The 18,178-nt window shown below is 40.2% G+C and overlaps 1 protein-coding gene across 2 annotated transcripts in view; it reads left to right on the top strand.

The window, feature by feature from the left end:
• The window catches only part of NELL1 (neural EGFL like 1), a 278,091-nt gene that overhangs the window by 128,026 nt on the left and 131,887 nt on the right, over positions 1-18,178 (top strand). For both annotated transcript variants that reach the window (XM_059474163.1, XM_059474162.1), the window contains exon 13: positions 9,444-9,569. In XM_059474163.1, the coding sequence (XP_059330146.1) occupies positions 9,444-9,569 (126 nt within the window). The remainder of the gene's footprint in view (positions 1-9,443; positions 9,570-18,178) is intronic.

Below are 18,178 nucleotides of genomic sequence, written 5' to 3'. Positions count from 1 at the left end.
CACTTGCAGAGTAGCCTTAAGAAAACTTCTCTTCTAAAAAAGATAACATGTCTAAGTATGATTATTTACTAACTTTGGAAAAGTATGGCTGATGGATGAAAGCATTTACAATGTGAAATATTGAACACAATATCTTTCATAAAAATAATAAAAAGAACAGCAATTTTCGAGCCGTTTTAAGATAAAATATGTATGAAAAAAACCCTAACATCATTATGAGACTTACAGCTACATGGGTTTATTTCTCATTCAATATTTTTATGAGAGAAGCTTTCAAAATGCATTCTATTTGAATGGCATTCTTTTTCTGAGCTTCTCTCGTACCTTTCACTGAATTTAGCTGTCCCCTGCTGCAGAGTGCTTGGCACTATTGCCAGGACCATGGCTCTGACTGTGGGGAGAGAGAGCCCAGATCTCTGCAGGTCTAGGGTGTAGTGCAGTTCTTGGAGATACAGCCACAGCTGTATTTCATGTGACCCCTGAAATCTCTACAAAGAGCAAACAGCTTCTCCTGCAAAGTTCTGACTCCCACCAGCTCCTGTAGGGCCAGCCTCAGTGGGATTATACGGGATTATAGGGGATTACCTCCACTTTAGTTCAAGTGGTCTGGTTGTAATGAGCAGCAGAAGTTGCAAAGGGTCACAGAATGGTTTGGGATGGAAGGGGCCTCACAGAGCACCTATTTCCAGCTGCCCTGCCATGGCAAAGTGTTGCAGACATCCTTTCATGAAAATCCTTTCCTTAGGATTTTTCCTCCTGAGAAGCTGAGAGCCCTCAGGAACACAATGTGAACAATGGTTACCTGCTGCTGTGGAATGCAACAGGTGCATCTGGGATTGGTCTCATGTGGTTGTTTGTAATTAATGGCCAATCACAGTCAGCTGGTTTGGACTCTCTGTCCCAGTCACAAATCTTTGCTATTCATTCCTTTCTATTCTTAACTTAGCTAGGTTTCTGAGATAAACTTTTTCTTCTATTTTTTTAGTATAGTTTTAATGTAATATATATAATAAAATAATAAATCAAGCCTTCTGAACATGGAGTCAGATCCTCATCTCTTCCCTCTTCCTAAGATCCCTGTGAACATGGTCACAGGAAAGGACACCTTCCGCTAGAGCACCTCCAGGGACGGGGCACCACGACTCCTCTGGGTGTGCTGCTCTTGCCTCACCACCCTCACATGGAAGAATTTCTTCCCTATGTCCAATCTAAGCCCACCCTGTCAGTTTGAAGGCTCAGAATGAAGCAGTTTCTCAGTATTTCTCCCAGGCTACATGTCATTACATCTTGCTCTTTTCAGAGCACTTAATGCAGTTCAAGAGGCAGCAGTCATCATTGTCTTTTTTTTTTCCTTTCTGAAGGACACCAGGTCGTTTCCCTGAAATACAAAATTCTTACTTCACCAGGTCGTTTCCCTGAAATACAAAATTCTTACTTCAAGTAGCTGCTGGTTTTCCTGAGTATGTTCAAACACCTGGGGGTGTTAAAGAGCATGTCTGCCATAATGTCCATGAGAGGATGCAATGAGTGTTCCTCAGAATCCAAGAATCCCTCCCAGCAGTGTCCTCAGAGGCATCACTGATCTGCCTTGATGGAGTGCAAGGGGCCAGGGAGCAGCTGGAGAGCAGGGAAGGAAGGTGGCACTGCCTTGGGTAAAAGTCCTGAGTGCTGCTGGCCAGGCAGACCCCAAAATGAGAAAGGGCTTGCTTGGTCTCTCATAGGCCACTGAGGGGAAGAGCAAATCCAGCAGTGTCTTTAAAGAAAAATCCTTACACCCACTCAGGCACACTTCTTAGTAGCCTGTTCTGCTGCTGTGCATTCTAAACAGAAATATCAGTGTAGTTTCAAAGAGTAATTAGAAGGAAAAAATGAAAAGGCTTGAGTAATCCCGGATAAAGCAATCTTTTTAAACTTCACTTAGTTCTAAACATCACAGCAGCTGCTACAGCAGAACAACAGAATTTTGACTTGTTTTTCCTAGTTGCTTTGGCATGTTGGAGCGAATGACTGAGCTGCTGCTGTTAGCCAAAACCTGTTTCCCCAAATGTTTCATTCTGCTTTCTGTGATTATTTTTAATCTGCATTCTCTTAAGCTGTGTTATCATATGTGAATTCTGGCTGCCTATTTTTTAAAATAACTTATTTGCAACTGTCAGAGATACCTTATGAATAAATTATCAACCATCCCTAAGAGCTATAGCTGCAAACATTTTAAAGAAAGTATTAAGTCTGTGAACATTTTCTATTAATGTATTTATCAAATGAATGCACTTAGGGTTAAGAAAACAGTTCCTTTATGTTAAAAACAACACCACATTACTTTTCTTTGACATTAACACATCAATGGCAGCTTTTGAGCTGATTGAAATGATCTTTTAGGAGAGCTTCAATTTAAATAAACTGGTTTTATCCTAAGAGATCTCAAGGTTCTTTGGGACCATGCCACCAAACCAGTGCACATAATTTTCCAGTGTAATGATGGAAAGCACAAAGGAGAGTGGAACTGCAAATTTTCAGTTTTCCTTAGAGAAGGGCAGAATTTAGTAGTGTAATAAAAGGAAAAAACTAGTTGCTGAGAGGGACACTGGCTTGTCTGAACAGCAAGGTTTTTAAAGGGCTGAGTGCTGCCCTTCAAGATAGGATTGTGTTGTTTTGAGGAATGATAACCAAAAAAGACTATAAATGGAATTCTCTGATTCCAGAGAGTCAGGGAATTGGTCAGATCACTGCAGATTCAGGTTATGCAAATCAATTTTTTTAAAATGTTCATTTTTTCAGCAAAGAAATCATAACCTCAAGTAAAGAGGCTGATGAATTGTGTATTATTGTAAGCAATAACAAGGATGGAGTAGGGATTGTGTTGTACCTAGGCAATATTTTGACATCTAAGGCTTCCCTTGGACAGATTTTAGGAAACACCCATGTTCCTGGGCTGTTCACTACTGTAGCTGAGACACAGGTAGCAAAATGTTGTGATCTCTTTTTGAGAATAATCAATTGCTTCCTTGAGTGTGGATGGTGAAAGTATTTAAGCTTAATACTGTTGAAATAAAAACAGAAACCTTTACCTGAATTTTTATTTTTGTCCTTCTTTTTTGGGGGAATGCTTTTTTTGGCACTGGTCTGCACTGGAAAGTGTGACTGTTCAAGTCTGATTTGCACATGAATGTGTGCTTTAAAATATTTATTTTTTTAGTTGTTTAACCTGATAGTTGTACAGTTTCCATCCCTAGAGCAGCAGTTAAATAGAGAGAAAGCAGATTTGGAATATTGATACTCTTGCACTGATCATAAAGTGGGTACATCAATGGAAAGCACTTTTCTGCTGTGTGCAGAGGAAGAGGCTGCACCCTTTTAATGATGCTCTAAAAGTCAAAGTGATAATGCTTCCTGATATTATTATATTGATAGTTATTCTATTGCCTTTGGATTCCCAGGTGATGCTGCACCAGCCCTAATTTATGAATGCATTTTTCACTAGTTAGTTCCTTAATGACATTAGGCTAATATTTCTCAGCCTTGCTGAAAGGGACATTTTTCTTTGGCTCATCTGCTCTTCTCTTGGGCTCTCGGCCTGCCTCTGAATGGGCAGCAGCTCCATCCCCGAGCAGAGTTGTACTGCTGCCCTGCCTTGGAGGAGATGGATTGCTACCAAGGAAGCTGCTAAGCAGTTGTTGGTAAAAGGTTTAAGGCTAGCCTAAACATTTGCTGCCAGTAATGAGTCTCTTCTTACTCAGGCACTGGGGGAGGCTGAGCTGCTGCCAGCCCATGGGGAACTGCTGTGTCTGCTGCTTTATGGCTCGCTGAGGGGTCTGGGGCACAATTTGGGAAACCAAGTCTGTGCTAAAGATAAAAACCAGGTGTGGGGTATGTTAGATGCATGGGATGTGTGAGAAAGGAGACAGGCAGAGGCAGGATGAAAAGGGAAAATAGAAAGGGAAGTGGAGCTGAAGTCAAGTGAGTTTGACAGTGGAAAGGAGAGCAGGGAGGGCAGGATCAGGGAGAATCTGGAGAGCCAGCAGGTATAATGACCAAGGAGCATCTTAGTGCAGTGAAAATGGCATGTGTTCATTTTAGCATAAGCACAGGGTGGCTGAAATTTTAGGACCTGTCTCGTGCTCCAGTACTGCTGTGCTCTGCTGTTTTGGACACTTCATTGATATGATTCCATCAGCTTGTGAACATACTTTAAGGTTTGACATTACTTAAATAGTAACACTGTTTGGTTTCATATTTTTAAAAACTCTGATTATGTAGACCAGGTCTAATACTATTCAAGTCAACTCATAGTGCTGGCTGGAATCAAAAGAGGGGAGGGGAATCTTCCCCCACATTAATAATCATGAATCAGACATCAGAGCTTTCTGCAAAGCTGGGGTTTTTTTCCCTGTTTTTGATTTTCTGCCTTTGCTTCCCTACAGAGTTCCCAAAAATTCTAATTTTGTTTGGTATAGTCCCCAGCTGTAAAGTGAGTAACTGGGAGATAGCTGCAAATAGAATAATTGATTATGATAAAAAACATAATCTGTTGCTGCTCTAGAACACTTCATAGTTTGTTTCATTTTGTTTTGATTTATATGTTACTGTCTTTCAGTAGTTAAACTGAAAAGGAAGCCCCAGACAACAGGTGAAGACAAAACTGGTGTGTAAAAGGATTATTGTTAAGTGCATGGAAAGAGTGGTGTACAATTCCAGAGGCAGACAGTGCTTTGTTTTAAAATTTTTCCCTATGGTTATTACAGGACTAACAGTTTAAAAAACAATAATTCCATTTCACCTTGGGCTGAATGGACAAAACTCCCATTGCCATCCATAGGTATTGGATGAAATTCTTTACAGCTGAAATTAGTTTGGTTTGATGTGACTATTGGGGAGGACAAACAGTAGAGAGATGCTCTAGTTGAGATCTGGTGTCTTGTTGTCATATTTAAACATTACAGATATGTAATAATAGGATTCTAAATCAAGCATAGAGAGAGTTAAGTGGTTTGGACAGTTAGTGAAGTACATTTGCAGATGAGAAAACCTCTTTGCTTGGTTTCCATGGTTGAACACCATTTGTATTGCCTTCCCCTCCCACCTGGTTTTGTTGGTTGGTATGAGGTGCTCACCTCTCAGGTGCTGAGCAGGCAGCTCCTCTGAGATAGTGTCCTTGTGTTTTATATCCCAGTGTGCTCACAGCACTGCAGAGTGCCCTGGCACAACCAGTGACAGGCATTTTCATTTATTATTGCCTCTGAGCTCACGTTCTCTGTTTATTGCAGCAGGGTCATGGAGATGGCTAATTAGCTACAGGGTGTGTAAGGAGAGCTCTGCACTGATGGTGAGCCCTGTTTCACTGGCTGCTGAGGAGACACTGAGCCCAGGGGTGTCCCAGCCCCTTGCCAGGCCAGCCCAGACCTTGCTGAAAGCTGCAGCCCAAGTGTCTCTGTTGGTGCAGAGTGTGAGCTGATGGAGGTGGAAGCTGCTGATATGAGCGTGATAATTATGCTGTGTCAAGTCTCATTTTAAAGACCATAAGTATACCTTTTTAAAAGAAAAACAAACTACTTCACCAGCCTAGAGAGAAGCATAAATCATGTATTTTTGTCACCTCCAAAGACCAGTAGAAGATGAGCTTTAATATTTCAAATGCGACAAGCAATCCATACACATGAATCACAATTTGAGCTCCATTACAGCTGAGCTGATATATACCACTGTGTGCTTTATGGATTTTATTCTAACAATATTAAGTAAAAACCCAAAGCTTTTTGTGATGAATTCCTAACCTTTTACAAGTATTTGTAGCACTTTGGTCCAGAGCAACAGATTTAGTGTTGCCCTACAGGCTTTAATAAGAAAATTCTGTTGCCAGTTTTGACCTCTCAATATTGTTCTCTCTAAAGAAAATGCATGTATTAGTGAAAGGCTAATACTGCAAAGGTAAAAGAAAATCTGAAATGCTGAAAGGGTTTATGGAAAATGTAACCCCTAAAGATTGCAAAGACAAATAAATGAACAAAGTTTGAAGAGACAGATCTTTTTTGGTTTTTTTTTTTTTTTTTTACTTCTGCTTCCTTTGTTAGGCTCAGGCTTTTTCTTCCTGGGTTCTGGAACTTCTGCAGCGACCCAGTGCCAGATTTTCTCAATTCTTCTATTTATAGTCAAGTCATCACTTGAAGTCGTTAGTCTCCTTTTGAGATACTCTCTCATGGCAATATTTTCATAAAGGCAGTGAATTTTCTTTTTATCTCTGGGTATTCTCATATTTTTTGTTGCAGCAACCTGGGCTGTTTTTGCAATGAATCTAAGTTTGAATTCCTTCACCTTTGAGACTTTTAATCCTCTCACTTCCCCTTGGGGGAATAAAGAGAAGTGTAGTGAGGGAGCAGGAGATGAAGGGTAGTGCATAAGGTTAATTTTCAGGTGAATTGGTTGCTGTTTTGACATTCTTGCTTTCTTTGCAGACCTCTTTTCATTCCTTTTCCTTTTATGCTGGAAAATTATTAGATATGCAAGAGCAAAACTCCTCAAAGCTATGCTCCAAAAGCCTATTAAAAATAGTCTGCAAGCAGATCAGTGTGAACACACGTCAACACCTGAGAGTTTCCCAAGTGGCTCACGCACTCAGTGGTGTGATAACAAGACATGTGGGAGGATTTTTCCTGGCTTTTATCTTTCCTATACTGATGCTCCTGACTTTTTAAAATTCATTTCATCAAGTGGCACTGCAACTGAAACAAGAGAAATGCAAGAATGAGATAGTTTAAGGTGTTTGCAGTGGTATACAAAGTATTTTGCCTCCAAGCCATCATTTCTAATTCATCCCAAGTTGGCAGCAGTCAGAAAGTGCTGCCAGCTGCCAGCTGTTTGCTGGCCAGCATGAAGAGATTTAGCTGGTAGCTCCTGCTGGACAGATGTCTGTAATGCAGAAAGTGTGAGTGTAGCTGGCATGTGTTTCATTTGCAGGGCCTGGAAAGTGGGGGTGCATCTCAACTGCAGCTGCCTCACTTTAGGAAGGTTAAACAAGATACCTGGTTTTAGGTAACCATGAGCTCAGCATGTGCAGAATTAAACTCCCCCACCCCATTCTGGGACCTAATGCTGATGTTTTGGTGCTGTTTCCAAAAGCACTGTGTGGAGGGAGAAGGGATGCTGTAGATGGGGTGCAGAGGGGTGTGACAGGAGGCTGCACTGTGGGGTGACCACTCCATCAGCCAAGGGGGTTCTTCAGCTGTGCTGGCAATTGATGCTTTCCAGAGTGTGAGCAATCAATAACAAAAGGAAAGGAATGGGAGGAAAAAAATGTCTCTGATTCATCTTTCTTTGTGCTGGACCTATGTAACACTAGAATTAATATTTTGAAAACCATGAATTACTTCATGTAAAATCTGTGCTGCTAAGCAGAAAATCCATCCTGCTGAGAAAAAAATAAAGACAATTCTTCAGTGTAATATCTGGTTTTGTCAAAAAGGAAGGGAAAAGATGTTACAGTTTACAATATGACAGAGCTTTGAGATATTTAAACAGGCACGTAAATGAGAGGTTTGAGTCACTGTTGTGAAAACAGTTTTGGATTTTGGATTTGCAGCAGCAATAGAGATTGCTTAAGCAGAAACATGAGGTCAAGATTTTGCTGCTCCTTAATACTGTTCTCTTTTGGTTTGACATGATGCAAACCATAAAATGGGCTTAGGAGACTGGCTCGGTCTCCTTGTGTGACATGGGGAGGTGGCAGAGCCCTGGCCAGTCCCTCCTGCAGCAGCTGCGTGTCCAGGGCATTGCCAGAGCCCTTGGGTGAGGCTGGAGGGGTGCAGAGCTCACTGCTCACCTGGGCCCCGGGATCTGCCCTGGCAAACCCTGCGTGGCACATCTGAGCAGCCCTGCCGCTGGGACCACGCTGTGTGGAGTCACGGTGCCTTGAGGAGTTAGCATCTTCAGTGGCGCACACTCTGACAGGATTTCATGTGCTTGAAAACCGCATCAGGTTTTGGTTTTTAACATTGCAAAAAAACCCCAAAATGTATGTGTTGCTTTTCCAGAATGAAAAAAGAGAAATAGTGTTTCATGAAGAACAGTGGGAAGGAACACATTGCTATGACACAGGAGTTTTAAGGAATTTTCTTACTGAAATTTATTTATTTAATTATTAAATCTATTGTTTATAGATTTGTCTATATTTATAGATTTATTGATGTTATAATCTATATATTATATATATTATCTATATAAGATAAAATTATATTATGTATATATTATCTTATGTATTATATATTATCTATATATTAGATATATATTAAATATTATAATATCTATATTATATATATGTTACATCATCTATATATTAGATAAATTACATATAATATATTAGATATATATCTATATATATTAGATACATTATATATATATTAGATACATATATTTTTATTAATAATCGATTACCTATAGAATATCTATATTATTAACTATATATTTATATATTTATATCTTGTTTATAGATTTTTATATAATCTATTTATTTATTAAGTCTATTTTAAGAAGTATTTTAAATGAATTTGCCTTGTTTACCAGTACTAGCATTTAAACAGATTGCCTTTGGCATTGGAAATGGAATTTATTTTCTGTAATGTCATGTTATTAGATATCTATTATATGTAATTTTATTATATATAAATATTATATTATATATTAGATACTTTATATAGATAATATATTAGATCTATATCTCTATATATTAGGCATTATATATAATATATTAGATATATATTATTAATAATAATATATTTATAGATCATCTATATTATTAGTGATATATTTATATATTTATATCTTATTTATAGATTTTATATAATATATTTATTTATTCATTAAATCTATTTTAAGAAGTATTTTTTACTGAATTTGCCTTGTTTTTCAATACTATCATTTAAACATATTGCCTTTGGCATTGTAAATGGAATTTATTTTCTGTAATGTCACGTTATTAGATATATATTATATGTCACTTTATTAGATGTATATTATATTATCTATATATTAGATGCATTATATCTATATATATTAGATATATATCTATATATATTAGATACATTATGTATATTAAGTACATTATATATATTAGAAACATTATATATATTTATCTATATATTTTTAGTAATAATCTATTATCTATAGATTATCTATATTATTATTGATATATTTATAGATTTATCTGTTATTTATAGATTTTACGTAATATATTTATTTATTTATTAAAACTATTTTAAGGAATATTTTTTACTAAATTTGCCTTGTTTTTCAGTACTAACATTTAAACAAATATGTTTAAATTTAAACAAATGTGTTTAAACTGCCAAAGGCAATGGCCTTTGGCGTTGCAAATGGTCTTTATTTTCTGTAATGCCACGTTATTCATTTTGCTGAGCCTGACTGCAGCTTCCCTGGGTGTTTGTGCCCTGCAGACATTGATGAGTGTGCTGCCAAGATGCACTACTGCCACGCCAACACGGTGTGTGTGAACCTGCCTGGCTCCTACCGCTGCGACTGCGTCGCGGGCTACGTGCGCGTGGACGACTTCTCCTGCACAGGTGAGCTTCAGCTGCAGCCCAGCGCTTGTCCTGGGGAACTCCCACCTTCTGTCCAGTCCCAAAGGCCACCCAGCAGCTGGCCCTTTGCCGCGATGACATTTGGGCACGGGTAGGGTGGGCGAATGTGGTAGGAAGTGCCTTTCCCCTGTGTGGGCCCTTTGGGGTTAGCTTGGGAGGTGGCTGAAGAAGGCCACTGAAGGCTCTTGCAGCCAAGACACAGTCCCTGCCTGTCCCACGTCTGCCTCTGTGCAAGGGGTAGGGGCTGAGATCATATGTGCTGTGAGGAGAAAGAAAACTGTGGTATTTGAGGTCCCCAGGACAAAGGAGGAATTGAGAATCTGACTTCATGTTCTCAGAAGGCTGATATGATATGATATGATATGATATGATATATTATATGACATGACATGATACGATATGACATGATAGGATAGAATGCTATATTAAAACTATACTAAAGAAAGAGAAGGATACAGACAGAAGGCTAGACAAGAACAAATAATAAAAACTCGTGACTGACTGCTCAGAGTCCGACACAGCTGATGGTGATTGGCCATTAAGTAAAAACATGAAGCCAATCAAGCAACCACCTGTTGTTGAAACAGACCACATTCCAAAGCAGCAAACACAGGAGAAGCAATCAGATAATTATTGTTTTCCTTTTTCTCTGAGGCTTCTCAGCTTCCCAGGAGAAGAAATCCTGGTGATTTTTCAGAAAATATGATGGTGACATAAGACTTCATCAGCTGTGGTCTAAAACTGGTTAGTGGATTGAAACATGAGAAGTTACCCAGGAGGAGAAGCTTTCTGGACAGAGCTGAGACAAACATGCAACAAAAGGAAAACTGAAATGTGTAAAGTTCTTAAATCCAGTTATTGTTAGGTGGTTTGGAAATTGTTAATGCTGAGAATTAAAGTCTCAGGAACTATGACATGTTGTTTAGAAAAGACAGCAAGTGGGTAGCATTAGACAATGAATCTAGTTGGTGTTTTTAAAGGTATCTGTCTGCAAAATGAGCTCCAAAAATTCCCAGTGGAAAGTAGGTAGGGCCTCATTTCCATTTAGGGGTTTTTAAGAGACCTTCTCTGGGAGTCTCAGAAAAATGTGAGAAGCTGCTGAACTGCTCATCCCAATATTTATTTGAATAAAATCTTTCAATGACAACGCTCCAGAAAGTCTGATTTTGGGATTATTTTGATGGTACACCTGTCATGCAAAGGAGGAAAATATTAGGTAGGTTTATTGAAATGGATATAAATCAGCTTGACACATGTTTAGAATGGTGTTGGGTGAGCTGTTCTCTGAAGTGGAAAGATAGAACAGGAATATTCAATATCAGAATGATTTTCAGCCTGGAATAACTACATTGTAATGCATGTTATCCTTAGGGAAGGTCATAGGAAACGTTGACTTTCGTGATGACAGCATGTCTTTTAGCTAATATTATATGCTTTATGAAACTGTAGGAAAGTCCTGCCCACCTCTTCAGAGATGCTGATACTAAACAGCTGTCGAGAAGCTGATTTTTATTTTGCCCAAAGAGTCATTATTTCTGTGTAATCTGTCTCTTTTCACTTTCTCTTGATCTTTTACAATGTGACATGACAGATTCAAACCTTAAATTCTGTGCTGTGTGAGGTATCAACCTTCACAGTGACAGGGAGACTGCTTTTGATAATCTGACTCTTTCTTTTCCATCTATGCTCAACTAATTTCCTAATGTGCCTTTCTTTCCAGCAGGGCACTATCATTAGGCATGCAAAGGGTTGAGAAGGAAAGGTATTTGTGATGATACACCCAGAGAGTGTGAAATAGCAAGACAAGTTGCTTGACAGTAATGAGAGAACATTCACTTAAAGTGCATGCACACAAATAATCCAGAGCAGGTAAAAGAACAGATAATGGAGAGAGAGAGAGAACTATTTCTTGCAGGTTTATTGTCTTGCAAAAACCACTTCATTTTTGACGTGGTCGTTAAAAAGCACAGCAAGTGTGTTGCATAGATCAGGAGAAACTTGGTTCATTGCCTGTTGTATTTAGAAGTAAGTGTTTGTTATAGTATTAAATAGAATTAAGATAAATACTGTGCAATAGAAGCACTGATCCTGTCTTTGTATTTCTCATTATGCTTAAACAGACTTCTTGCAGTAATAGTAACGATTAAAAAAAAAGCAATAAGAAAACCAGGCAGCAAATACTTAAGTAATTTCCCCTTATACTGACAACAAATGTTTAGCAGGCACCATAGACTGTAGCTATTACTCAGGTCTTTAAAATTTTGTTACTCTTTGTTCAAACCGAATAGATGAGAAATCTTCTTGCTATTGAACCATGTATTTGAAGACAAATCTGAAAGCCTGAGATGGGTTGGTGTTTTGAATAAAATTGTGTGTGTATTGGGTAAGGCTCCGATGGGCTCAGGATAAAGATGAAGTTTCAGATGAAAGTGCTTGAGGCACATGCATGGCATTGCAGGTATTTTGTACACTGCTGAGCCTAAAGCAGAGTTTTTCTACAGAGCAGGAGATCTCTTGTTTTGGGCAGCCTGAGTCTAGTTCATCAAGGTATAAAGGCATTTGCAGCTGAGCAGATCCTGAGTGTGGCTGATATGCTTGGTGGCTGATACTCCGGCTCTCAAAGCTTTCAAAAGGTGGAGAGTATGGAAGGTGTAAATCTCTATGTGGATGGTGTAGATCAGAAACAATTTTTAAGCTGAATGAAATGTTTCCATTTGATATTGAGGGGGTTTTATCTTTGTAAAAGGAAATGGAGTGATTGCTGAAATGCTATGTCAATTTGAATTGAGCAAAATGAAATTCGTTTGGATATTGCTGAATTTTATATATGCTGCTTCCAGTATTTTCTTTAGAGCACTGGATCTTAGTGAAATTAAACTAATTTGTACAGGCTTGATGTTGCTGAAAGTTTTTTCCTGAAACAAATTTTGCATAGTAGTTTCCAACTGTGCAGTAGAAACTTCTGTGGTTATCAATAAGGAGCTGCTGTGCTGGAAGATGTGCTGATTGCACAGAAAATGCACTCATACAAACAGAGTGACTAAAACATTATTCTGGATGAAGTCTACCATGATATTAAACTCTCACCTATGACTGAAAATCAAGTGCTGACTATTTTGATAAATAATCAGTGTTCAGTCTCATGTAAGGAAAAGACCTGGGATGATGAGACAGATTAGTCAGCCTAGCAATAACTTCAGCCTGTGCTCACCAAGAAAGGAACATCAGTGGTTTTCTGCTTACCTGTTCCTAGGGCTTTGTGCACTGAATGTTAATTAACTTGTTGATGGTTTTATTAAGAAGAGCTACCCTGGAATAGGAACCTGCTTTTCAGTCTCTTCCTGTGGCACTGACAGGTTGTTTATCTGTTCTCTAGTAAATCACAGTCTTGTCCATTCTGAAACTGGCAGGAAGATTTGCTGCTCCAGATGTTCTCATTTGCTGGAATCTACTGATTTAAAGCATTTGATTGATTCTCACATGTTTTTACCTTGGTTGCTTGTTGAAAAATAAGTTCTCTTGGGTTGCTTTCCTATAACACAGCAGTTTGGGAGTTTGCTTCAGAAGTGCATTATTTCATTTTGTGCTTTTAAAATCCTTACAAATTACACAATAAGAATATAATACTTTTATTTTTGATGGGCTTCATCTGTTCTCTGGTGTCATGTTAAAAATTCATGCATATGATTTTCTCTTGTTTGAAACTGGAATACATATTGCCTAAATCTCACTGCCATTCAATCAAGTATGCTAATGCTTTTTCATCTTAATAAGCTATAAGTTACCTGTAATGACCACATACATCATGCTGCTTGCTAGGAAGAGAAAACAGTGTGGGTAGGTTTCATCTCTCTTTGCAAAAGGTTGGCATTTTCTATGAAGACAATGATCACAGAAAAGATTCCTGGCCTTTAACAGCTACGGTAGCTATTAAAAAAATAATTACTCATTTTGCAATTTTCTCCTTGTGTCTGCATGGAACACCAAAAACTGTCTCAAATCCTGCAGTCATTAAGAGTGAGTTTCATTTTATGTGGTCACTACTGAGCTTGAACACTGTACTTTGTTTGATTTGGGATTTTCTTGTTTGCTTGTGTTTGTTTTTTGTTTGTCTTTTTTTTTTTTTTTTAATTTACTATGATTATGTAATTAAGCTTGAAGACCTTTTCAAATGGAGTGCCAGGAGGTTTTTCATTCTCTATTTCCATGTGTTATTCATGGCCATTCTTCTAACTGAAGAAGCCTCCTTTGGACTTGAGAATGTCTCAGCCCATTTTGTCCAGGTTTTGTCTTTTCCAGAAGTAGAAATAGAACTTTCATGGAAAGTTATCTGTCCATCCACCATGTCAGGAGTACCCATTCTGTCAAAATGGGGTGAGACTGTGCAAGCATCCCCCTCTTCATGCACCAGAGCCATGCTGGCAAATGTTTTTCTCTGTGAAAATAATCCATCTCCATATTTTACTGGTCTGCATGGTGTTTCAATAGTGGACTGTGCTTTTACCCTCTTTCAGTCCTCATTTGCTGTGATGACGTTCCCAGAATTTCTTTAACCTTTGGTTTCTCACAGCAATGAGTCACTAAAATATTTTTGTGTTACTTGCAAAAAATAAGTCTATCCACCAGAGAATCAGGAAGTATTTTCAAAACACGTAGTTCAGTATTCTAATTCTGTGAAAAAACAGATGTTACAGAGAAATATATTATTTTGAAGTCTTAGAAGTATATTATTTATATACTTAGAATATAGTATAAGTATATAAGTATACTTATATACTTATAGTCTTAGAATGTAAATCTTAGTCTTGAGTTTATATTCTAATTTGATTTACAGTATGGGTAGAGAAGAGGAAGTAAGAAAAGCTAATGATTTTGGCTGGTTATCCCATAAGTCCCTTCAGTTCCATCTTGTGTGGTTTCTGGGACAGCATTCAGTTTTGAATGTACTGCACTTTTCAGAACAAGCCCTTCTCCATCATGTTATTAGAAAAGTTGTGCTTAAAGCATAGAAGAATGTAAGAGCTCTGAGAAATCTCATTTTCAAGGGAAAAAAACAGAAAACCCTTTCTTCTGTTCTTCCCTTCTTCCCCTCCCCTGTCTGTGAAAGGCTGCAGAAGGTCCCTGCTATGGTTAGAACAAATGCTGAAATTGTTTGCTATTACTAAAATTGATGCCTTTGTATTTTTGTTGCTGGGCTTTACCTGTCAGGTTCAAGGTGGGGCAGTTGACCCCATAATAATGCTAATAATGCAGCAAGTTTGGCTAGAGTGGAGTGGCAATCTCCAAGGGCAGGTCACTGGCCTCACATCCAGAGTCAGTGTGTGTGTTTGTGAAAGAGCTGAATGAAAGCCTTTGGGCAGGCAATTGATAATATGGTCACTCTCTGAAAGATAGTGCTGTTTTCTGAAATCTAATCCAGTGACCTTCTTTTCCACTATTCCTTCTTTGTGAAGTGAATTAGCATTCCAGAAAGCAACATTGTTATTTTTGGTGTGGCACTTGCACTTTCAAAGTGCTGCGCAGGGTCCTGGGTGTTCAGGGAGGTCAGTAAAGAAATGTTACAGCTGCTCCTGTGATGGGTGGGCTTGGAGAATTGATGGATTTGTTTGAAAACAGCACTCTGGGGCAGCAGGCCCTGCAGACAGGTCTGTGGTGGAATAGCTTTCAGGTTTGTTTTGTGCAAGAGCTCTCTTTAGATCTCGCTGTTCTAAAGGATGTCATTAGGATCTGGCTGTAGTGGGGTGACCCTGCCTGCATTCCTGGTACCCACCAAAGCCTCTCTGTCATTGCCCTGTGCAGTGGGCAGGGGAGAGAAAATATAGCAGAGATAAAGTTAGTTGAGATAAAGACCAGGAGAGATCACTCACTGTCTTGGTTTGAACAGACAGGTGTCTGCTAAGGAAGGCAGGAGCTTCCCTTGAAATGGAGAATGCAAACCCCCTCCCTCCAAATTATTATAATTTTGAAATAAGGGGCTTTCAGGCAAAGATCTGGGATGAGCTCCTCCATGGGCTGCGGGTGGATCTCTGCACCCTTGGGGCTCTCCACAGCTGCCTCACCCTGGGCTGCCCCACAGTCTGCAGGGGAATCTCTGCTCCAGCACCTGCAGCAGCTCCTGCCCCTCCTTCAGCCCTGACCAGGGCGTCTGCAGGGCTGTTCCTCTCCCATATTCTCACCCTGATCTTCTCTAGCTGCAATTACATCTGAGCACTAACTTTTGTTTTTCTGCTTTAATCTAAGAGGCATTGCCATCATTCTTGACTGGCCCAGCATTGGCCAGCAGCAGGTCCATCCTGTTTGGCCTTGGCTCTGCTGGACATGGGGGAAGCTCCTGGCAGCTTCTCACAAGAGCCACCCCTGTAGCTCCCCTGCTACCAAAATCTGGCCTCACAAATCCCATACACTTGCCTAATAACCACACAATTTTTTATAGCATCACAGAATGGTTTGGGTTCTAAAGGACCCTAAAGATCATCCAGTTCCACCTCTTCCTGCCATGGGCAGAGACACCTTCCCCTAGACCAGGTTGCTCAGAGCCCCATCCAACCTGGCCTTGAACACCTCCAAGGATGGAACAGCCACAGCTTTTCTGGGCAGCCTGTGCCAGAGCCCCATCATCCTTGCAGTGAAGAGTTTCTTCCTAATATCTAATCTAAACCTTCCCTCTTTCAGTTTTAAGCTATTGTCCCTTGTCCTGTCACTATATCTCCCTGTAAAAACTCTCTTTCCAGTTCTTACATGCCCTCTTTAGGTGCTGGAAAGTGCTGGAAGGTCTCCTTGGAGCCTTTTCTTCTCCAGGCTGAACAACCTGAAATCTCTCAGCCTGTCTTCATAGGAGAGGTTCTGCAGCCTCTGAGCATCTCTGGGGGCCCCTCTGGACTCTCCAACAGGTCTGTCCTTCTCATGTTGGGCCCAGCGCTGTGCACAGGGCTCCTTCTGGGGTGTCACAAGAGCAGAGGGAAGGGACAGCCACCTCCCCCGACCTCCTCCTCACACTGCTCCTCATGCAGCCCAGGCTGTGGTTGGCTTTCCAGGCTGCAGGTGCACATTGCTGGCTCACGGCGAGCTCCTCCTCCACCAACACACCCAAATCCTCCTGCTGAAGGCTGCTCTCAATCCATTCTTTGCCCAGAGAGAGGGCATTTGGGATTGCCCTGGCCTGGGTGCAGGACATGGCACTTGGGCTTGTTGAACATCATGAAGTTCTGTGGTGCACACCTCTCAAGGTCCTCCAGAATGTCATCCCTTCCCTCTGACAGGTACCATTCAGTTTGGTGTCATCAGCAAGCTTGCCAAACTTTCCTAGAAAAATGCTGAAAATATCAATTGGGTTGGGGTTATAATGATGTCACTGTTTGTACAATAGGGGTCAGATACTTAACACAATAGGTTTGACTGGTGTCACCATGGTATTTTCTGAAAAAATCCCTTTGTCAGGATTTTTCTCCTGAGAAGCTGAGAAGCCTCAGAGGAAAAGAAAAACAATGATTATCTGCTGCTGTGGAATGCAACAGGTGCATCTTTGATTGGCCCATGTTGGTTGTTTCTAATTAATGGCCAATCACAGTCAGCTGGCTCAGACTCTGTCAGTCGCAAGCCTTTGTCATCATTTTGCTCCTTTCCTTGCAAGCCTTCTGATGAAATCCTTTCTTCTGTTCTTTTAGTGTAGTTTTAATATATCATTTTCTTTTAATATAAAATATATCATGAAATAATAAATCAGCCTTCTGAAACATGGAGTCAAGATTCCCATCTCTTCCCTCATCCTGGACCCCTGTGAACACCACCACAGATTGGAGCTGAGCACCTCAGATAGATCTGGACCCCCCTGATTCTGCTTGGAACCAAAATATGTTCCCTTCTTTGGAATCCACTGTGTCACACCACCCTGAACACACACCATGGTCTTTCTGGGAGCCCTTTCATATCAGTGCACATCTTCAGGACAGCACTCAGGCATTTCCAGATGCACCTGGACACTGGTTGTAAGCCATCCTGAATGGAGGATGCTTTGCTTGTGTTAACTCAGCAGACAGAAGGTATTTTTATGCTGATCTCTACTCAGCTGAGTCCTTTAATGCCAGGTGCTCTGAGGCAAGGCAGGACCCAGCTCCTGGTGCTAAGCAGGACTCCTTTGTTTGAGCAGCAGTCAATAGCAGCTCTGTTCCCAGACCTGTGAGGGGAAATGTGATTTAGTTTTGGGGTGCCTGGAAATGCAGGAACATTTGTTCCAAGTCCCTTGGAGGGCTGTTGGCCGAGTTGAGCAGCAGGTAATGTGTGTGCTGGTGGGCATTGCCTGCATCAGAGAGCATTTCTTTGCTCTGCAGGACAAGTCAGCAGAAGACTGGAAGTGTATTAAATCAACCCAGCACAACAAGGCTGAGCAGCTGCACACCAGCTGACTGACAGCCACAGAGGTTTTGGCTCAAACCCCATTAACACAGGAGAAAGCTTTCAGTGGCATTCATTTTGGCTTTAGATAAGTCCCACAGAGAGATAACTGCTGCACTATTGCCATGGGGAAGCTGTGTCTTTAACAATACTAAAAAGGCTGATTCCTCTGTGTTGTCAGAGAATGCTGTACTAACACA

The sequence above is a fragment of the Ammospiza nelsoni genome, chromosome 6 (genome assembly GCF_027579445.1).
Source record: "Ammospiza nelsoni isolate bAmmNel1 chromosome 6, bAmmNel1.pri, whole genome shotgun sequence".
Classification (NCBI taxonomy): domain Eukaryota; kingdom Metazoa; phylum Chordata; class Aves; order Passeriformes; family Passerellidae; genus Ammospiza; species Ammospiza nelsoni.
This window is presented reverse-complemented; position numbering and strand designations above follow the sequence as displayed.